General features: G+C 44.7%; 1 protein-coding gene across 4 annotated transcripts in view; it reads left to right on the top strand.

Annotated features, from left to right (window-relative positions):
• The window catches only part of SPAST (spastin), a 589145-nt gene that overhangs the window by 270885 nt on the left and 295148 nt on the right, over positions 1–23112 (top strand). For all 4 annotated transcript variants that reach the window (XM_078649093.1, XM_078649092.1, XM_078649091.1 and 1 more), the window contains one exon: positions 15394–15465. In XM_078649093.1, coding sequence (XP_078505219.1) covers positions 15394–15465 — 72 coding nt within the window. The remainder of the gene's footprint in view (positions 1–15393; positions 15466–23112) is intronic.

Raw genomic sequence — 23112 nt, 5'->3', positions numbered from 1 at the left:
GTCCCTACAATTTTGCCAAGTTTGGTGGAAATCCATTCTGCCGTTCGGGCTAAAAGTGAGTCCAACCGCCCTATGGAAATTAACATGGGGAAAACACGTTTTGGGACCCCCCTTTTATCTCGGCCCCCGCTTGACGGACCCCCCCCCCCCCCCCGAAACTTTCAGGGAAGGAGTGGAGCGCAGCGAGGCAAAGTTAAGGAAAATTACAGGCAGATCACTCATTCGGCGCCAAAGTTATTTCCAATAGAATGTTTTGGATTTCCTATGGAAAACGATCCTAACTATAACTACCTACTGGCGACCGCCAGTAGGTAATATATATATATATATATATATATATATATATAGATAGATATAGATAGATATAGATATATAGATAGATAGATAGATAGATAGATAGATAGATAGATAGATAGATAGATCAATCTGCCTTGAAGACTGAGTGGATGTATAAGTGTCTGAATGGAGGATTTAGTAGCAATGTGATTGACTGTCTAAGTGACGAATTTAAAGTATCTCACTAAATATATGGGATAGTGATTAAACTGAGTGAATACCTGTATCACTCTATCTCTTGTTGTGTAAACTACTACATAAGTTGGTTACTAGCTATGTGAAAGTCTACATTAGTTATTAATTAGTTAAGTGATTATTTGTATGGGATAGTGAATGAATGAATGTGTGTGTGTGGTTGGTTGGGTGGGACGTGTGTGGCTGTCGCAAGATGTGTAAATAGTTGATTTAGTAGGTAAATGAGGTTAAGACTGTATGTGGAAACAGTTGTTTGGGTGAGTGAATCTCTTTATGGGTGTGGTGATGAGTAAATATATTTCTCAATGATATATGTCCGACAAACTAAAAATATAAAAGGCAGTGTATGTGACTATTGTGGTATATAAATAAGTATACATAAGACTCAGTGATTGTATGAGTGACGTATGGATAACTGTATACTTGTAATAGTGATTTTATAACACACCAAGTATGAGTTGCTATCTATGTGAATAAATAAAGTGGTGTTTGAGTACGTGTGTAGCTTAGTAAATATAAGTATGATCAATTGTTTGCATAAGTGAGTAGGATGTCTGCATAAGTGAATAGGGTATGTGCTGGTGTGTAATATTGATGTAGGTGTATAAGTATATTTAATAGTGTTCTATTGATCTTTGTTGGCATGTATGAGTGAATCTATAGGTAAGTGTTTAGATGTGTGTGTAGATGTAGGAATCACTGAGTGGGTTTTTAGAAACTTGTACTGGTGTGTCAATGGTTTCAAATATGGTACTTCATATTTTATAATGAGTGTTGAAAGGTTATGCTACTGTATGATGAGGTGTATCAGTTTGTCACATGGATGATGTCATCAGTGATGTCATCTGAGATGTCATCAGTGATGTCACTGACCATATCATGAATGATGTAATATGTGACATCATCAGCAGTGGATTGCGGGCGCGCAAGTTATAGTTAGTACAACTAACTATAACGGGGGAATTTCAATGGTTTTATACGAGTGAAATGATTAGCTAACTATAACACCCCTAAAACCTATGGTTTTTTCAGTGAATTTCTAAGGTTTTTTAAATGCTAGTTCCTAACTATAACTTGTCTGAAACCTATGGTTTTTTCAGTGAATTTAAAAGGTTTTTTACATGCTAATTCCTAACTATAACATGTATGAACCCTATGGTTTTTTCAGTGAATTTCATAGGTTTTGTAAATGACAATGTATTAATTGTTATTTTTTTTGTACTGATTTTCTACATTTTTTTAAACAATTTATTTTTAGATATTTTATTTTTTTAATTACATTATAATTACATCATACATTACATTACAAAATATACTTTCTCAGAATGAATTACTTTAGTTTAAATACTTTGCAAATAGGCAATAGTCTTCTAAGTACAGTAGTTACAGTTGTAATGCGAAACGCAATTTTAGACACAATGCAAAATTGAGGTCAATGTGAATTTCTAGTTAACTGCAATTAGTTACTTTTTGGAATACTTTCTAACCACAGGACTGGATCCTAGATTCAGTCCTGGGACATCTCCTGTAAACAGTTGAGTAAAAGCGTTTTGTTTTACAGTAGTGATTTTTAAGGAATATTATTGTATTTTAAAAGTTGAAACTTTTTCACATAGAATCACCAATGTTATCCTATGGGAGGAAATTCACTTAGCAGGTAAGTAGTGTTAACGTTACTTTTTCTTACTCCGTGGTGGATACTGGATCCAGCACGGGTGCATCGCCTGTAAACAGTTGAAAGAATGCGTTTAAGTCATACAGGCGATTTTTTTAGGAATATTTGTAGTTTGTGAAAATAGACACTTCGAAACTTTTCTGGTGAAAACCAGACAATGGATTTCTATTGAAGGAAATACAAGTTACTGGTAAGTATGGTTAGAATTACTTTTCAGGATCAGTGCTGGGCTAAAAGAAGCAGCACTGAGGTCACTCCTGAAAACAGGTGAGTAAATTGAAATTCATAGTTCGGCTGATTTTAGAGGAATATTTGTACGTTTCAAAAATCAACACTTAGAAACTTTTCTGCTGAAAACAACACAATGGATTCCTATGGAAGGAAATACAAGTTACTGTAAGTACGCTTAGAATTACTTTTCAGGGTCAGTGCTGGGCTAAAAGATGCCGCACTGGGTTATCGCCTGATAACAGGTGAGTAAATCGGAAATTGTAGTTCGGCTGATTTTAGAGGAATATTTGTACAATGGTGAAAGAAGGGGGCGGGGCCTGAGGTGACATGTGTGCAAACACGCCCTGTGGCACGTTTTAAGTTGCGGGATTAAGTGCCCTTGAATCCTGAGGTCCCCTGGGTGCCAACTAGCCCACCAGGTACCTATAGTATGTGCCAGGGGGCTGCATTGCAGAGAGGTGTTCAGACGCCACGCCCCTTTTTACAACACTCTGCAACGCAGCTCCGTGGCACTTACTAGAGGTACCTGGTGGGCTAGTTGGCCCCCAGGGACCCTTTACTTTACTTTACTTGTGGACTTGTATAGCGCAACGAATCATCCCCAGAGGGATCTCTCGGCGCTTCGAAGAGAAGGTCATACTGGGCAAATGTAATTAATAGAGCCATGTCTTTAGAATTTTTATGAACATAGTGATCTTGTTACAGGCTCTGATGTTCTGTGGTAGTTTGTTCCAGTGGCTGGCTGCCAGATGGGAAAAGGCTCTACCACCCATCCTTACCTTATGTATTCTGTGGGAGCACAGGAGGTTCGCATTACCAGATCTTAGTTGTCGCCCAGTCTGGTACCAACTGATTTTATTTCTGAAATACGCCGGGCCACTATCTTGTAATGATCTGAAAGCTACACAGAGCATCTTGAAGATGGCACGCTTCTTAACCGGGAGCCAGTGTAATTGATTCAACAAGGGGGCAGAGGGCGTCCGAGCCGGTTTGTTGAGAGCAAGACGAGCTGCCGTATTCTGCACCACCTGGAGCCTTGGTAGAAGATCCTCCCTTGCCCCCACCAGCAACGAATTCCCGTAATCCAGCCGACTCACCAGGAGTGACTGGGTAAGGATTTTTCTCGCTGACAAGGGGACCCAGGGGAAAACCTTCCTGAGCATCCTCATGGTGCGAAAACAGGTCCCGGCCACAGTGTTGACCTGCTCCTCCATAGACAGTTTATTGTCTATTTTTACACCCAGGTTCTTGGCCCAGCTCCTGGGGAGGGGGGCTTCGCCCAGTTCAGAGGGCCACCATTCTGGAGACCAGATGGTTTTGACCTTCCCAAACAGTAGAATCTCTGTCTTTGAGGTGTTAAGTTGTAGGGAATTTTTCCTCATCCAACTGGCTATGCTGGACATGCAGCTCTTAAATTTTAATTGAGTTGCCATAATGTCCTCCTCAATGGGGACGATGAGTTGTGTGTCGTCCACATAAGAGATGGTCGCAAAACCATAGCCTCTGATGATGTCAGCCAGAGGGGTCATGTATACGTTGAACAGGGTAGGACTCAAAACAGACCCTTGCGGGACTCCCCTGTCCAACTCAGTGGTTTGCGATATAAATGTGTCTAGCTGGATGCTCTGAGTGCGGCCCGACAGGAAACTTTCTATCCACTTAAGGGCCCTACCCTTCACCCCAATCCCCCCTAATCTGTCCAGCAGCTGCTTATGCGAGATGGTATCAAAAGCTGCTGACAGATCAAGGAGGACTAGGATCACTGGAGTCCCTCTATCCAGAGTCATTCTAATGGTATCCGTCACCTCCAACAGTGCGGTCTCCGTGCTATGTGAGGCACGGAAGCGGGACTGCGAAGGATCCAGGAGCTTGTTCTGTTCCAGATAGAGGGATAGTTGTTGGTTCACTAAGGTTTCCAGGATCTTTGAGCAGCAGGAAAGGAGCGAAATAGGTCTGTAGTTCTGCAGCTCATTCGGGTCGGCAGATGGTTTCTTTAGCAGTGGCTTTACACGTGCTGTTTTCCACTTATTCGGAAAAATGGCTGTCACCAGAGAGATATTATATATTGTGGAGAGCGCACCTGCTTGCACCGGGCTAAGTGTCGCCATGACAGCTGGCGGCAGTGGGTCCAGTGGTGAGCCCGATTTTACCCGGCTCAGTAGGGAGCCGACTTGCTCCTTTGTTACAGACGAAAAAGAGTTGATCCCAAGAAAGGGCTCTTCATTCGGCCGTAGAGCATTAGGTGGTTGTCCCTCAACTAGTTCCTCTTCCTCCATGTTGATATTTTGATAGATCAGATCGATCTTTTGAGTAAAATAGCTGGCCGGCTCGTCACAAATTGCCTGGGTGGCGGGGGTGACACATTCTCGACTTTAGGGTTCGTAATCTCCTTCAGGATCTTATATAGTTGCCTGGAGGAGTCTTTTGCTTCTGTGATGCGAATGCCCAAGTGTGACCTTCCTGCTGCTTTGCAGCTATTGAGGTAAAGTTTGTGGGCCTTGCGGTACTGTGATTAGTCTATGTTATCCTTTGACTTCCTCCATCTCCTCTCTAGAGCTCTACAAATAGTTTTCTCCTTCCTAAGGGTGTCCGTATACCAGGGGGCAGGAGCTACCCTCTCCTGTACGGTTGGCTTTTTGAGAGGGGCTAAAACATCCAGGGCTTCTTGGATTGCTGCCTCCAGTTTGGCCCAGGCCAAGTTAGGATCCTCGACTTAATCAAAAGCAGGATCCAAGTAAACCTGACCAAAAGTGGCCGGCGTTACTCTTGACCATGGTCTACGCAAAGTCTCATGCCCCTGTGCCTGCTTGGATGTTGAGACTTGCATCACCCGGAATTGTAGAGCTAGATGATCAGTCAAGCGAGTACTTGAGGGGGATCGACTGCCAACTCAGATATATTATAAAAGAAGTCATCTAGCGTATGGCCTGATCTGTGCGTGTGGCTGGTCTTCTTTAGTGTCAGATTAAGGGATTCCAGGGCTGCTATCAGACTAGCAGTGTCCGGATTGGTGAGTAGTTCTAAATGATGGTTAAAGTCTCCAATCAGTAGGAACCTATTGGCTTTCAAGACATGAGGAGCCAGTCTGTCTAGAAGAGTGGTGCAGAATTCCTTCTTACTGCCTCCCGGGGGATGGTATACCAGAGCACCTGTCCAAATGGTGGCATGATCACTCTCTACTCTAAATATTAGAAGCTCCAGATTGGGGGAGGACACCCTATCCAGTGCCCTCAAGTAGTAAGGGGATCGGGTGGCGATTACTAAGCCACCTCCACGTTTACCCAATCTGTCCAGCCTAATGACTGAGTAGTCCTCTGGGAAGGCAACTGCTAGGACCGGGATAATGTCTTTGCTAAGCCAAGTTTCGGTGAAAAGACAGATGTCAGGTTTCAATTCCTCTAATAGGTCCCATGTTTCCATAGTATGTTTGGAGATAGATCTAACATTCAGATAAACTCCTTGCATGTAATTTCTCTGTATGTGCAGCCCTGTTCCGCTGGGTTCCTCACAGTTCTCGTCTTGCAGCCTTTGATGTGGCAGTGCAGATAAAAGGGGATTAGGGGAAGAGGAAGAGTGTTCTGCCACTTCCCAATCCCGACTAGTGCACTCATCATAACTAATGGCCATGTTGTTTCTGGTTGCTTGGTCCTCACCATTGCTCCTATTGCATACTGGCACATATCCAAATTCCAGGAGTGTGTCCCGTGTGTATGTAATTCTTCCCCCTACATACCCCTGCTGTACAACTGGTAACATCCCTCCGCATTGACAAGGAATTAATTCCCCAACTTAAACCGCGCCACAGGGTGTGTTTGCACACATGTGAACTCAGGCCCGCCCCCTCCCTTCACCACTGTGCAAACGCGCCCAGTGGCGCATTTTAAGTTGGGGGATTAACTCCCCTTGAATACTGAGGGTCCCTGGGGTGTAACTAGCCCACCAGCTACCTCCAGTAAGCGCCACGAGCTGCGTTGCAGAGAGGTGTAAAAAGGGGCGAGGCATCAGAACACCTCTCTGCAACGCAGCCCCTGGCACATACTGGAGGTACCTGGTGGGCTAGTTGGCCCCCGGGGACCCCCAGTATTCAAAGGGAGTTTGTTCCCCCTCTGCAAGCGCGCCAGGGGGCGCGTTTGCAGAGTGGTGCAATAAGGGTGCGTGGCCTCCGGCCGCGATACCGTTTTACTTTTTTTTTTGTTTTTTTTTTTACGAAGGGGAGCTGGGTAGCCCCCCTTCTTTTTCTAATTTTTTGGCCCTGGGGACCCCATCCCCCAGGGCCTGCCCCCAATTTTTTTATTTGTATTTAAAATATTTGGAAGGTGGCCCTCCTCCTGGGGCCATAGGCTGCCCCGGGGACCCATCCCCCGGGGCATAGGCCTTTTTTTAAAAACTTTTTTTGTATTAGGAGGGGGGCTACCTTGCCCCCCTCCTGTGGCCACTTATGACCCCGGTGACCCCATCCCCCAGGGCCGGCCCTTTATTTTTTAATTTTTTTATTTAAAAAAATGTCCTTTTGGGGAGGGGGGGGCGCATGGCTCCCCTCCCTGGCCCTCACCGTTGGAGACCGTGGGGGCGTACTGGAGGTACCTGGTGGGCTAGTTGGCCCCCGGGGACCACCAGTATTCAAAGGGAATTTGTTCCCCCTCTGCAAGCGCGCCAGGGGGCGCGTTTGCAGAGTGGTGCAATAAGGGGGCGTGGCCTCCGGCCGCGATACCGTTTTACTTTTTTTTTTTTTTTTTTTACGAAGGGGAGCTGGGTAGCCCCCCTCCTTTTTCTAATTTTTTGGCCCTGGGGACCCCATCCCCCAGGGCCTGCCCCCAATTTTTTTATTTTTATTTAAAATATTTGGAAGGTGGCCCTCCTCCTGGGGCCATAGGCTGCCTCGGGGACCCATCCCCCGGGGCATAGGCCTTTTAAAAAAAACTTTTTTTGTATTAGGAGGGGGGCTACCTTGCCCCCCCCCCCCTCCTGTGGCCACTTATGACCCCGGGGACCCCATCCCCCAGGGCCGGCCCTTTATTTTTATTTTATTTTTTATTTTAAAAAAAATTCCTTTTGGGGGGGGGGGGCGTGGCCCCCCTCCCTGGCCCTCACCGTTGGAGACCAAGGGGGCGTCCCCAATCCCCCCCACGGTCCCGCCGGCTCCCTGCTTCCTGCGGAAGCCGGCAATGCTTTTCCATATGGGGAGCAGCTAACATGCTGCTCCCCATATGGAAAAGCAATCTGCTTTGCTTCATTCAAGCGAGAGTAGGTTTCCCTACTCTCGCTTCAATGAAGCAAAGCTGTTTGCAATGGCAGGGTGGGAGCCGTGAGTCTCCCGCCCTGCCATGGCAAACAGGACACTACAGGAGCCGGCCCTCCTGGAGCCACATGGCCCCCTGGCAGGGGGCCATGTGGCTCCAGGAGGGAGGCCACATGGCCCCCTCCCAAATTTATTACAAGCCCCGGGGGTGGCGGTCCCCGGGGCTGAGGGGGCCTCAGAGCCCCCCACCCATTTCAAATTGGCCCCGGGGGGGTAGCGGTCACAGAGACTGGGGGGCCTGAGAGCCCCCCACCCATAACCCCCGAGTCAGTCTACTTTCTTTAAACAACTTCTTTCAGGTCATCAGACAATATTGATATAGATGCCAGCGAGATTTCTACTCATGGTTCACTCCAGTCGCCTTAAGAATTTCAAACTCTGGTAGCTGCATCTTGTGATAGGTATTGACATAAACTTGCCCTCTTGTCTCTATGTGCTCCCACCTTCCCAAACGATAGTCATTGCCACCAGGGAGTGGTCTGAAATGTTTATCGAGCAAACTGGTGCTGTCGGTGCTAATGCCAATGTCGCTACAGAGGAAAAGTATTTTTTTTAACTGCATTCTCATTCGTATTTCTCATTATAATATTGCAAAGAAGATAAATATAAGGGGGAAAAGTAGGAGGATCGCAGGACACTCATTTCACAAATTACACACTACTTCAGTAATCCACAATTTTTTTGATCACCAACTTTCAAGTTAGCGCTCTGTTTCCTTCAATTCCTTTTGTACTTGTTAATTTGCTATAGATGTCTACCGATCCTACAACATGGAGGCTTTTCTGAAAAGCCCCATTATCTTGCAAGGCACCAGACTGTAATGGAGTGAAAGCAAGTGAAGACTGGTTGAATATTAGGGGATCATTAGTGTGGGAGAAACAATTTTAAGCGGATGTGATCGGGGGAGGGTAAAGGACAAGTAGAATGGGCCTAGTGTCTTTTGTATGAAGTATCACCAAGAATTTGTGCCAGCTCATTTTTGTGTGGGGCATCGACTGCTCCCATCGTCTGCAGTCTTTAGAGCGTTATTAAATTCAGTACATCTATAACTTCAGTGTGTATCTCTCATCATGCCAAGAGGTATAAGCAGGGCCATCTGGTTGTGTATCCAGTAACATGGATGTATTGAAGCAGATGCAACTCCATCTGATTGGGCAGATGCCGCTACTGCCTTGGAATGCAATCATTTCTTTGCATCTTCCAGGCACTACAAGTACCTTTTACTCCCTTTTACCATGCACAAATTTGAAGAAAGGATAATCTTTGCTTGTGATCACTTCATCACAAATGTTCTACTTATTGGTTCTGGGATTCTTCTTGTGATCATGAATAATTTGTGATGTGCTGAGGAAGGATTATACTTGACGTCCTCTTTTCAATACTTTACCTTTTCTCTGTGCTGCCTCCAATATGTCTCCTTCTGATCTTAACCGCTGTATAAATATAGCTGTCTCTATTGAGTCACAAGGTCTTGTGTAGTCTTCTAGCTGCGCCTATAGCTCTTGGCCTAGAGTGCACAGTATTACTACAAGTGCATACCAGCTATAAGCAAGGTGGTGGTTCTAGGTGCCTGTGAGGAGGCAATGAGAATTCTGAGACCAGGTAAGGAGCAGTGGCTCGCATAGTGTGAATTTGGCTCACAGAAGGAAGATGGCGCTTTTCTTCGTCTGTATCAGATGTGCAAGACAGCAAAAATCAGATGCAAGGGCCTCCGCTTCCCTCGAGGATTGCACGACCGAACAGTATAATCAATACATCCGAATATTTACAAAATAAAAACAGAGCAAGGAAGGGAGGACTCCAACTACAAGAGTATGCGTATATTCATTAATGGTGAATTGGTTACTGATCATTGGGCCAGGAGCTTGTCAAGCACAAACTCCGGGCATCTGGAAGCATGGGAGGGTTGTGCAAGAAGCAATGGTTACTTACCTAGGATCCCAGCTGTCAGTCCATTAAAAGTAGAATAATCTCTGCGTACATTAGGGATTCCAGGAAATCAGGATTTTACAGAAAAAAGCAGGTTTATAAGATGCATTATTTTCAATCTTGTATTATAAAAAAAATCTAATTAGCCTAATTAACAACATAGTCTATTGGGCTAAAACACCATTGTAAGAGACTATTTGCCTTTGCTCGTGGTTTTAATAAGTAGTGTCATGCAAAGGTGTTTCAGTCCTGAGAGTGTTCCTCTTTCAATTTACAAGAAGCTCTTTGGTTTGCCAAATGGCTTAAGTTTTGTCCAAGTAGTATTTTAAAGCCTTCTCATCTAGGACATGAAGATATCTTTCTGCCGTAGATGTGTGCTCTGGAGAGAGAGCTGGAGTGGGACTGGTGATATGAAAATCTGATACAATTTTGGGCCAAAAAGAAGAATGAGCTCTTCTGGAGCCCTCGTTGCAATGGAAAAGCAAATAGCCTGGGTGATAGAAGACTTCAAGAACCATGAAGCTGACCTATGCTGGTATCTGTGGGTTGAGGTGGTCATTGCAAAGGAGGATACCTTGGGTCTTTGGGGGTGGGGGGTTAAGCATAACACAGATTTAGAAGTAAACTGCTAAACTATGGAAAGAGAAGACTTTTGTTCCTTCCAAACACCTCAACCCAGCATAGCCTTCACTGTGAGGTGAAAGGAAGGAATTTCTGCAGCGGCACAAACATCACACAGGCCGCAGAACACCTCCTCACCACAGTAGTACTCTGGGTTCATCGACTCGCCAGTCCGCAGGAAGGAGTAAAGCAGGAAGGCCTTGTGATAGACATTTAGATACAGGTTACTGGGCTCCACTTGAGGGCACGAGGACAGGTAGGACCCGAATGTAGCCATTGCAATAAACGTCATCAACTCTACATTTGGCACACGGCCGAAGGTGCAATCATACGAAAAGACTGCGCCGGCCTGTACAAAACAAGTTCATTGCTCATCTGACTCCAGGGGAAAACCCTGCGACGGCGAAGGCTGTGAAGCTGGGAGGGGGGCTGCCAGGCCGAGTGCTTGGCCCTGTAGTGGTGCAGACAATCTGAGATGCCCGAATCAGCAGCATCTACCGGGCGGCCTGGGCTGCACAGAGGGGTGGGGCAGCATAGATTTTCAGACATACCTGTATGAGGTGTCACAAGTTGGGAAGCCAGAGGTGCTGCGAAGCCCGGACTGTGCAGCGGAGGCCCTGAGATGAGGCTGTGTAGTACGCCTTGGAGGCTGCAACCCAAAGTGAAGATCTGCGCAGCGGAGGTTGGAGCTGGCTAGACATCTGGTCGTAGGCCGAAGCCGACTGACAACTGGAAAACACTAGTGGAGGGCGGGACAGTAAGCAGGTACCAAAGTCGAGCGGCAGCAGGGAGCGCAAGCAAAAGGAGACGGGGAGGGTGGAGCGAGTGAGAGGCCGGGACGTGTGGACGAGGAGAGGTGCTCGTGCGTTTGGGAGAGCAGTCGTGCTTGTGGCGCACCCCTGCTCGCTCCCGCAAGGTGGATGCTGCCACAAGCACGAGTGTGTGCTTGAAAATTACCAGAACGACAGATAAAGGTCCTCCTAGGCAGTGCATGCGTGCTGCGCAGGCGAGACCTAAAACAGACTACCATTGTGTTTGAAAAACAAACAAACAAATGCTGAGTTGTGGTGGCAGTAGGGTGTGCACATCCAGCCTTGCAGCCTTACATTTATATACAGTCTATATTTATGTAATGCTGTGTAATGCTAGAATGTGTTTAATCTTCTGATAAGCGAGAATGTCAGGGTGCGTTTTAAAGTCACGCTTGTGAACGTCATTTGAGGGAGGAGGGTAGCCGAGGATTGAGCTGCAAACTGCAGGGGTCCTGGTGCAGAGTGAAGGATGCAAAATGTCTGTACAGCACCTGTCTAGGACACCTTGCACCGAATGGCGTTTTGATTTACTTGTTTATATAACAAACAGAGGTCTTGCACTGAAATTATTCCAAATGAACTGCTCCCCGTAGTGCAGAGTTGTGTGGAGATGGGGGACCAATACAACAGTCTGGGGATCTACAGTGTGCTTTTGATATTTTGTAGAATATTTTGCTGGAAACATATTCGGGTTCATGCTTGACACCTTGTTGCCTCCTTAAACATTGTCGTAAAATAATTTCAAATGAAGGCAACTAACTGTTGCATTGCGCCTCCTCCAAGCCTCTAGAATTCGGCGATTAAAGTTATATCCTTTTCACATTTTTTATAATTCGTTCAAAGTGTCTGTGCACTGTGGTCGTGAGTTTCAAGCTTATTATCCCACCGTATTTTTGTCTAATCACGTTTTGATCTTTCGAGACGATTGTCTATTTAATTACACGCTTTTACTTATTTGAACCTGCATTTTTAATAAGTAAATGCGCATTTCGTTATTGTTTCCACTGTGATCTTGTTTTTATTTGTGGTACTTGTGTAATCCGTTTATTTCCCGATCTCCAATTCTTCATTGTCTTTTTAGCATGGTTGGCTTTTCAGCGGAGCTTTTATAAAAAAAAATGTGGTTGCGAAGATCTCAGATGATATTTTTTATATTGTTTTTATCAGATGCGTATCTTGGAAAGATTTTCCTTCAGCACAGTTTTTTTCAAATGCCAAAATATTTTTCCTGGTGTTGATTGGTGGGGAGATAATAAAGTGGGCTCTGCGTTCGTTGCAGATAAAGAACTGTGTGTGCATTATTCACTTCGGCATTAAAGATGTCCCACTCATTTTTCCAATCCAGAGACTTGCACATAATACACACCGCTCTGTAGGAGGTGCACTAGCACACTGGTAAGCAGGTAAGCCTAAACCCGCGGACCACCATTAAGTGGGAGTGCCCTGCAATGTGTGTGGTATGCACTGCCACCCCCTCTTAACCCCCACACTCTTGACAGTAGATGTTGTAGCACCAGGATACTGTGCTGCTTGGCTAAACACTTAAAAGGTCTCAAAGGCAAGACCGTTTCGCTATTCCAGTGCTTGTTACTACTGGTATATTCTCATAGGCAGGTATCTGCACCCCTCAACTAGTGCTAGACATGTGTATACCACCATCCCTCATCGCCGCCGGTCCTCTCCCATCCAACCTCCATCTCATCTACATTTCTGACCGATGTCTCTGTGGAGTGCTTCCTTCTTCCTAGTGAGCACTGTCACCAAGGGTCTCCATGCTTTCTTAGCTTGGGAACTTCACAGACAGAGGGCTTTGTTCTTCTTTGAAGTATAACAATTACCAGTCATTCAAGCATTCCACAAATCACTTTTTCTATATTTTTGCTGCAATGGCCTAAGTGTGATGGTTTTGCCAAGACCTGTGTCCTGTGCTCATAACGCCACTGGAATCAAGCTATACTTGAATGAAGAGCTCCAACCACTGCGAAGCTGGTCTAGCTTTGCTTGTGTTCTTTGTTTGGGAGGAACCAGGCGGGCAGTTGGGGTTATGACTGTTATATTGGAGCAAGGTCAAGACGGATTTGCATATGGTGAAGTCCAAACCAAAGTCACTTGCCGTGCACGTGACCGATAGACTGGGATGCAGCCCATGTAATAACCAGTGGCTGAGATTATTTTAAGTATGCCACTCATCACTTTTTTCTATCTGTTCGTTCTACTATTTGACCTCAAGTAACAAACCTCTCTAGGTAAAACCAAGTCCCCGGACTCCTCATGGTCTGGGATACACTTAAAAACGAAATCAGTGACACATTTGTGCTTGATCAGACTGCGGCAATGCATGAAGCTTTTGATAAGGAAAGATTTTCACTTTATGCGTCTGCCTTGCACGGCAGTTAGTCGTGTCCCATCCCCCCGTCCCCTTCACCACGCCCGCCGTTTAAAAAAAATATTTTACTTTTTTTAAATCTGTTGTCATTGCCACAGCAAGTTGCAGGACCGTCTATTTTTTTAATCAACATTTTTGCTATTTTAGGACATTGATCATCTAATCCACTGATTAATTGACTTCTACCCCACAAGCATGTGGTAGCACATTCTAGTACACCAGATTATACTGTTGTCGGTACATATTCAGCTTTGAGTTGAGGGACACCTGTTCTAAATGAACTTCAGATATTTATGCTTTTCCCAGCCCACCACAGTCCATATCATCAGAAAGATCGCTAACAATCTAACAAGGCAAGCGGTTGGTGGGCTTAAAGAGAGCAGGAGTCTCACATGTTGTAAACAAAGTCATTTTAAAGTCACTTACGGTCCTTAAACAGAAAAGTGCGCCCCCCACCTTCCTAATTCCCCCAGGTTCATATATCTGTTTGCATGTATAGCATTGATATGAGCTGAAGACAAGAGAGCACATTGTTGTAACGCATTCCTGGAACCTCAGTCTTGCTGGGAGGTATTCCAGCTTTGCCAGCACTAACAGAAGCATACATTAAACACTTTAATGTTTGACGTCAGTGCCTCTGTTAGACTCCGAAGGCTGCGTAATTTCCTTATTGAACATGCTAGTTTAATGTGGTTGCAACAAGTCATTTGTTGTTGACCAATCATCTTATTTGACGGAGAGCCATATTAAATATTTGTAGACCTTCATGTGCAGTTTTTAAAGAAAACACTGAGATTTGCAAGTTTGGAGCTGCTGGGGTCTTCTTAGTTATCTGTGCAAGCTTATGGTTTAATATGGGCTGGTTGCTTAAGTTTGTCACAGATTGGTTATATAAGCCAGTTCCCTTGGTCCAGTAGTGAGTTACAACGGGGTGGACCCTAAGAACTCTCTGACCTGGGTCAGTTAATCAGGTACATGTAGAAGTGGTCGGAGTCTGATATTTTTGGAGTAACAAATATCTCAAAAAATCACAAATTTTTTAGGGGGTAATTTTAGCTTATATCTAAACCAAAAATGTCACTCAAAATAGAAAAGGTTCATACATTCGGTGCATATTTTTATTTTTGCACATCTTAATTGTAAAATGATTGAATTCAAAACATTGGAGTAGAAAATATTGCAATTGATTCATTGACAATATAAATCAACTTAAAGAAAGCACATTTATATACAATAGATACATTCAAGTATGTCAACGCGCTCACGGTGCACAGAAAGGAAAGTATTTAGAGGGGATGGGTGTGTGGGGGTAGAAGTGGGGACCGGGTAAAGGTGGTGTGACTAGGTTATAATCACAGTGAGAATGAAGCCTTTACAGTCTATATACAGATCAATGGGTTCCAAGATACTCTCAAGCATAGGTTCCGTAACCATCCATTATTTAGTCCTATGCTTGGAAAGATAAAGAGTATAGGTTGTCGACGTTTCGACCCCTGAAGGTAAGGGTTGTTCAAAACCTCAGGCTGGGGTCTTCATCAGGACGCGTGGTAAAGCAGGAGCGCCTATAAGTAATGGTCCGACAAGGGTTTAAAAATTGTTTTCCTATTGTGAATAAGATATTTACCATCACACCAACGTTTTCATTTTAGTAAATGTGTGTACCACTTCACAGAATATCTTTATCAATCAATACTGTAGCGAATATGGAATTGTGTGCATTGATAGATAATAAGCCAACTAGTAGCATAGATGAAACGTGGATTTTTTTACACTTATGGTAATCCAGTGTTTTGTTCTTGAACCCTCTAGCCATTATTTAGTCAATGCAGAGAAAAATGTGGTTATACTTTGTTTTGATCTTCAGAAACTAAGTTATGATTGTTGTTCCCCCCCCCCCCCCCCTCCCCAGGCAAAAGCGGTGGCTGCCGAATCAAATTCGACGTTCTTCAACATAAGTGCTGCAAGCTTGACATCGAAATATGTAAGTCTGACACATTTATAATTTCTGCTGACTATGCTTTGTACTAGTGGAACCCTTAACTGACCAGGAAACTTGTGTGATCTTTTGTTTAATTAGGACTCTGACAATAGTCCTCTTTAGAATGTTTACTCAGTTGAAATTAATAGTAATGCCCGTTCATGCTTTCACACCATTCACTTCAATGATTTGTCATTGAGATGGCCAACCACTTTCCTTTATAATTTAAAATCTATTTGCCAAGCTATGAAATTCACAGTTAAGAAAAGTACTAGTCTTTGTTGGCATTTGCAAACCACCTCCGCACTTACTGAAGGTGAGGAGTCATCAATGACTGCTCCACTCTTTGATGGGCTGCCTGCATGTACCCTAACCTGCCAGGTTTTTCTCCATCAGTCATCCACAGCAGCTTGAAATTTGATTTTAGTTAATGTTTGCTTTCAAGTAGGCCTGGGCAGTAAATTCCGTTCCGCTTGCGGAATTTGCTGAGTTTGGGTAATTTCGCGTTCCGCGGAGAACACGGAATTGCCAAACAATCCGCGGCTCCACGGAATTTTTTGCTTGTTTGCGCTTTCAAAATGCGTGTTCACGAGCAGGAAAAAAGTATCGCGAACAGGCAGAACAAGCAATTCCGCCTGTTTGCGGAACTCTGCGTGCTCGTGGAGATTTTTTACAGTTTCGCAAATCCCTCCCACCCCTACTCTCAAGTCAAAAAGCGGAATCTGCAGGGTCTGTTCTTTTAAGATAGGTTTATTATAACATGCAATTCAATACGTTATACTGCTTTCTCTCTGTTGAACCAGTGCCTACTTTTTATCCACATTCATACCTGAACTCCTTTAGCAGTGACTAAAGTTGAAAATCCTTCAGTTCTTCTAGTTCTGTCTTTGTCCATTTCCAAAGATCAAGGCCACTGAAGATTTATTTCCATCAGAGCAGCTTGCCATTTTATTCAAGGGTTTGCAGAATAGTAAATCAGTATGCGTGACCGGAATCTGCAGCTTTTTTTTTTCTTTTCAAGTTCGATTCTAGCGCATATATTTTGCGAAACAGATAAACAATGAAACATTAATTGCATGTCTTTTATGAATTAAATTAGTTTGCTAGTCCCGCATCACACTTTTGGTTTGGTTTTTGTGTCTGGATAGTTTGGAAAAATTGGGCAAAAAAGATCATTGCCTTAGTTGGAATGTTATGCTAAAATAATTTGTGCAGCCCAAAACAACCCTAAGGGCCTGTTGGTGGTTATGGGCATGTAAACAGCAGACCAAAAAGTGGAATGTGACTGTTAACAGGCATAATAGTACAAGTTTGTTTGTTAGTTTTGAGCTTCTTTTTTAAATGAAAAGAATCTGCAGTAGATCTTATTGTCGTTGAGCACTCCAGGAGGTAGGGAAGGGTACTGAAAAAGAGCCACCTCCAGACGGTGCTCTGTGAGAATTAGGAATCAAGAGCAAGAGATGTTGAGTAGAATGAAGGGGCCTGTTAGGGAAAGTGTCTGTTCAGGCGAGAGGCAGTGAATCCAGAGGGGGATTGGTGCACAATGCATACAATTTGTAAGACATCCTCTCCCTAATAGGCAACAGTTTTAGGGATTTCAGAATGGAATGTAATCAACAAAACCAAGGAACCTGGGTAACCAAATAGGCAGGTTGTTTCTGAATTGCCTGCACACACTGTAGGAGAGTTTCATTAATGCCTCTAATCATTTTTTTTTTTCATTTAAAAAAACTTTTATTCGATTAACATTCAGTTGAATCATAAAAAGTACATCATAAAAAATCCGGTGGATTATTTAAAACACTGAATTATAATACAAATAAAAACAGAGTAGTGTTTAAAACAATTAGTAAAAACCAGTTTTACAAGTGGATCAATAAAACATCAATTCACATCAAATCAAGGAGACGGTAGCCCGATTTTACAGCGTATTCTCGGACATGATTTTAGAAAAAGAGCTACACATTTGGCTACATGTTGTGAGTCTAGCAGCTGAAGTGCTAGATAAGCTGGCCGACAGGTTCTCAACCCCATTGATCGTAGAAGTGGGATGATCCAGCGCTTGCGAGATTGCTCATAATAGCGACAGAACAAAGTAAGGTGGATGGTCGATTGAGATGATACACCATCACACGGGCATTTTGCCAGGTCATGTGACCAGTTTAACTCTTTGGGGAAGGTAACAAGGCGGAAAAAAGAATTAAAACGAAACCTAGTCAGAACAAATTTTTCGTGGTTAGATAAAAAGAATGTTAAATAAGGCTGGATACCAGGGGAGGTTTGAACCATGAGAATTTGCACATTTGTTGGCTTTGATACTTCATGTGAAAGGCGTAGATCTCTCAGTTGGTTTAGACAGAGATTTTTCAACGCCTTTCTACTGATGTCAGATATTGAAAATGGTTCAATGAAGTAAGCTGTGCAATTCAAATCCTTTAGGAAGTTGGAAACGTACAGTAACCAAGGTATTTTTTTCCAACTCGCCAAGGATAGGCAATCTTGTATTAGGGAACGAATTAGGTGGCATTGGGGTTTGTTCCATATACGGTGCCATAAGAGAATCGGCTGACATCTGATGTTGTCAGTTATGTAATCGATACCTAGCTCGATGTGGGAACCGTATATTGGAGCACTTTGGGGAAGTGCCAGAATGTATTTTAAAAACCCGTTTTGGACCGTTTGTAAGTCGTCTACGGGAGCATAGCCCCAGACGACAGCACCATAGGTTGCTACGCTGTGGCATTTTGCGTGGTAAATTTTAAGCAACTCATTTGGTGCTGGTTTACCCAGTTTTCTTGAGAAGGAAACAAGAGCTGAAGTTGCTCTCTGAAAGAGCATTTTTTTACTTGCCACTGCTTGCTTCCAAGATAACTGGTCGTCCATTAAAATGCCTAAATAGGGATATTCCCTGGCACGCTCCAATCTAACTTGTTCTATAAAAACGGACTTAGGGTTCTTTGCCTTAGGACCGATGTGCATGACATAGGTCTTACTTTTGTTAACTTTTAACCCCAGAGAGAGCATGAACTGGCAGTATTTATCTAATTGTTTTTGCAACTTGATTAATGTCCTTGCTAAAATGACGGAATCATCCGCGTATAACAAAGCGGGTATAGGGCGATGGTTGGTGGATGGGAGGTCCTGGCTCCCTTCCAGCATGGCCATTTCCAGCCCGTTAGTATAGAGGTTAAACAGGAAAGGGGCCAGGACACACCCTTGTCTAACTCCCTTATTTATTGAGAATGAGGGTGTTAATTCACCGCCGATCCCGTATCTCACGCATGCCGTAGCGTCAGAGTAGAGCTCACGAAGGAATTTTATGAGGGGGGGATCTACCCCCAGTTCACTAAGAATGGACCACAACCTAGAGTGTATCACACAGTCGAACGCTGCGCTGAGGTCGACATACACTAAGTATAGATTGCCACCTTTAGCCACGGCATATTTGCCTATTAAAAGGGTTAAATTTAGTGCCTGTTCAACTGTGCCAAGTCCCTCCTGGAATCCATACTGGAGGTCGGTCAAGATGTTGTTCCCCGACGCCCAGTCCTGGAGACGTTCCAGGATCAAACGCCCTGCAACTTTCCCCAGGGAGTCCAGGAGAGAAATGGGCCTATAGCAGGCTGGGTTGTTACGGTCCCCCTTTTTAAAGATAGGGAGCAAGATGGAAGAGGACCAAGAATCTATTAGGCCAATTTTGGAGACTGCCGCCATCACCTGGGTGACGATGGGGGACCATAGTTCTATATTATTTACAAAAATATCTAGTGGGACTCCATCGGGGCCAGGCGCCTTACCGGTTTTGGAGGACGTTAATGCGCAAATGACCTCACTTAGGCTAAAATAAAGTTCGATAGGATAAACTTGTGCCTTAGTAGGATCATTTACTGGCTTGACCGTTTTTGTGGAGTCAACTAGGAAGCCCCCAAAAATTTTTGAGAAATGGGTCACCCACTCATCAGCGGTCACGGCCACGTCTAGGTGCGGGGGAGTTTTGGCGTCAACTAAAAAAGGTGATTTGACTACTCGCCAAAACTGGGAACTGTCTTTACTTAGGCAGCTCTCATGCAGTTGGGCCCATAAGTTTTTCTTTAGTTCCTTTTTACAATTTTGTTGTGCCATTTTGTAGTCCTTTCTAAGTTGGCTATCTCAACTATATTTCTGTTTGGATTATGTAATGCCTTTTTTAGGGCGGATAGCGCTTTTCGACAGGCTAAATTAAACCACCTTAGGGATTCCTGAGTACCGGGTTTATGGTTGCAGAATAATTCAGACCGCATAGTTTTTAAAATCTCCAAGAAACTAGATAGAATCAACTGGGGTGGGGAGTCCTCTGCCAGGCAATTATTTATCCAAGGAAGGGCTTTGGATATAACGTTGCCGCTGATAGCTACGGGGTCAATTTTAGACCATTTCACAGAAAAGCCGTTGACTTTATCCATGGCCAATGATTGGTGAGTTAATTGGCTAATCCTAGTAGGGTGAAAAACATCAATGTCAATTGATAAAGTGATGCTATTAGGGAAATGGTCACTTGAAGTATCAGTACCTGTGTTAAACTGTTGGAGTTTGCCCTTTAGCGTTTGTGAGCATAAAATGTAATCAATAGTGCTGAACAAGCCCCTACCGTGGAATGTGGATTTAAATTCAACTGAAGGGTCCACTAAGTCATTTGCATAATCTATTTCCAATGAGAAAAGACTATCGTTCAAGGCATTGCCTAAGAGCGTGTGCGTAAAATGAGTCAGTGGGCAGTCATTTTCGTCTAGGAGACCACAGATACCTTTCTTGTGGTTGGTACACAGAGAAACATTGAAATCCCCCCCCCCCACCCCCCCCCTCCCAAATCACATAGCATACATATGATGGGTGCTTATTACATTGTTCATTTATAACTGTGGAGATTTCATTTACTGACTTAACACATTCAGCGGGGCAAAGGTTGTTATAGAAGTTGATAAAGAGATGTAGCATACAATTACTAAATACAACCATGATAATTTGAAAGTTCGTAGTGGTATGTAAAACAGTTGTTTTCTTCGAAGGTAAATTGTTTGAAATATACACCACTAAACCTCCCTTAGATCTGACATGAGTGGTAATGGCGGCTGGGGAGTGGAACGTTTTATAGCCCTGAATGTGTAAGGGATCAATAGCCCAAGTTTCCTGTAAACAGACTATTTGATGAGTGTTTACTATGTCCAACCATGGTTTAAGGTTTAACTTTGAGCGGAGACCCGCTACATTCCGAAATAGTACGGAAAGCTGCTGGATGGAAGGGATAGACTTTCTGCTGTTCGACAAGACGTCGTCAGACGAAATTCCTGGGCGGGGAGAAGTATGTATTAATGGGGCAACGAGATGAGTTGCGATATGATCGTCTTTCTTTAAAACAGGGAGTTGTGCTAATATGGGTATTAAGGTTGGTACTTCTGGTATACGTAGAGTACCAGCTGTGGGAAGTGAGGTTGGAGAGCAGTAGAGTTGTTCCGGCGGGTTAGACCTTGAGGAAGGGGGATCAATACATTCCTGTTTACTGTCGGATATTGGTCAATCCACCATTTCCAGGCAGTCATATCTGTTTGTCAGTGGCACGCCTCTCCATCCGAAGGTTGGAGCTGCGTCTCTGCCCCCATGACTCGGCCAATCCGCCCAATCACGTCTTCTATTCCAGTTTCCAACTTGAGTCCAGTTCCATTCTGGACCAGTATTGTAGTGATGGACTGGAGGATAGAAGAAAGAGAGTCTTTTAGTGCCGATCCCGTCAGATGTAAATTGTGAACCCCAGGAGCAAATATGCTCCACAGTGTGGGGATCCTCAAAATTGACGATGACGCAGTCTCCTTGGATAGATTTTGACTCTTTCCCTATCCAGGGGACTCTGCGGACCATTGTAGCTCTGTTGTCAGAATAGGGGGGAAGGGGCCTATTGGCAGATAGCCAATGGAGTACCTTATTTCTAAGGGACCAGACCAGTTCCTCCGAATTTGTATTCAGCTCGGGAACCCCGGTCATAATGACAACATAAGGAGCAGCTTCTGGGGGAAGGTGAATAGAATGACCACTGTTCCTCCTGGTCTTATAGGTGGTATTTTGGATCCCTGGTGTCTTTGTTTGAATAGGAGGCTGAGTAGATGGGGCAGGAGGTTTGGTTAAGGTAGGGGCATTAGTCACCCGTGTAGGTGTGAGTTTATGTTGTGCGGCCACTGCTGTAGTGGATGGTTTTGTTACTATCACCCCATCGTTGGTATTTTTGGGTTTTGGTTTTTGGGCCGTGGTGTGGCCGAGGGCAGAACCCTTGTTAGTCTTTAGGGCTGAGGTCAGCTCTTCTAACTGCTTTTCAATTTTTAAAAGAGTGAATTCAATGGGTTGCATGTAAGATTTAATTAATGCCCCTAAACTATCTAATAGTTGGTTGTTTAAACCGCAGGTTTCACTGTCTCTACCCACGTTACTATTAACACTGAGGTTGGCAGAGGTGGTGAGAAGGTTAATTGTATCTGTGGGTATTGGATTTAGCTCTTGCCGAGAAGGAGCAACTTGGCTGGGGGACTGGATAATGGGTAGGGGATCGTGGTTGGGTTGCGTCGTTTTTTGGGTCTGTTTGCGGGATTTTTTTTTTTTTTTTGCTGAGGGTTCTTTTTATTCTTAGGTATTGCTCCCTCCCTTATGCCCCGGATTGTAATTGTAGTGGAGTCATCCCTACTTGGGCTAATGAAGAGAGCTGGAGTTCTCTCCAGAGACAAGGATAGCTGTGATGTCTGAAGGGCTGATAGCTCTAAAGAAACTGACAAGTCCACAGTACCTGGGACTGTGTGGGGTCAACGTAATCGTCCAGTAATGTGCCAGGTTCTGGGGGGCGCAGGGGAGTTTTGGCTGCCGCCAATAAGCCCAACGAGGAGCGTTTAGCCGCAGTCAAATCCTGTGAAACCCTCCGTTCCAACAAAAGTACGCCTTGATTAATGGCGTCATTTGCTCTAGCAATAAACTGATCGATTGGGCCAGTTGTTTGAGCCACACGGAGTGCCTTGTTACTCCTGGTCCCTCTAGGTGACATGCTCAAGGTAGTGGGACCCAGATGAGGGGATTACTCAATGACGACAATAAGCAATGATAATATTGCAATTATAAGATACGGATAAGCGAATGTCAATAGGGTGGCCCAGTCCAGTCTTACCCGGTCTTGAACTGACTTAAACGGGCCCGCCCTTGGCCCGGACTTCGCCCGGCGCTCCCGCGACGCGGGTGTGGCGCCTGATTTGAATGCGCCGCCTGGCGCGCTACTGAGGGCTAGGACTTCCGGTTTTGGCCAAGGGCTGCTGGGCAAGGTAGTTTTTCAATCCTCTCGCTCTCCCCTACTCGGCGGCTGCTGGTGGCATGCAGCGGCGAGGGGAGAGCGGAACTCCAGCACCTGTCCTCCCTCGGAAAAACGAAAGTCGCAGGGCAGAAAGTGAGGCGTCAGCAGGTCCACAGGTGAAGTAAAGCAGATTGGTGTATCCCCCGCTCCACCGGTGTGGAGCCTGATTTGAATGCGCCGCCTGGCGCGCTACTGAGGGCTAGGACTTCCGGTTTTGGCCAAGGGCTGCTGGGCAAGGTAGTTTTTCAACCCTCTCGCTCTCCCCTACTCGGCGGCTGCTGGTGGCATGCAGC

This window comes from Lissotriton helveticus, chromosome 6 (assembly GCF_964261635.1).
Source record: "Lissotriton helveticus chromosome 6, aLisHel1.1, whole genome shotgun sequence".
Lineage (NCBI taxonomy): Eukaryota > Metazoa > Chordata > Amphibia > Caudata > Salamandridae > Lissotriton > Lissotriton helveticus.
Note: the sequence above shows the minus strand (reverse complement) of the source record. Positions and strands in the feature narration are given on the sequence as shown.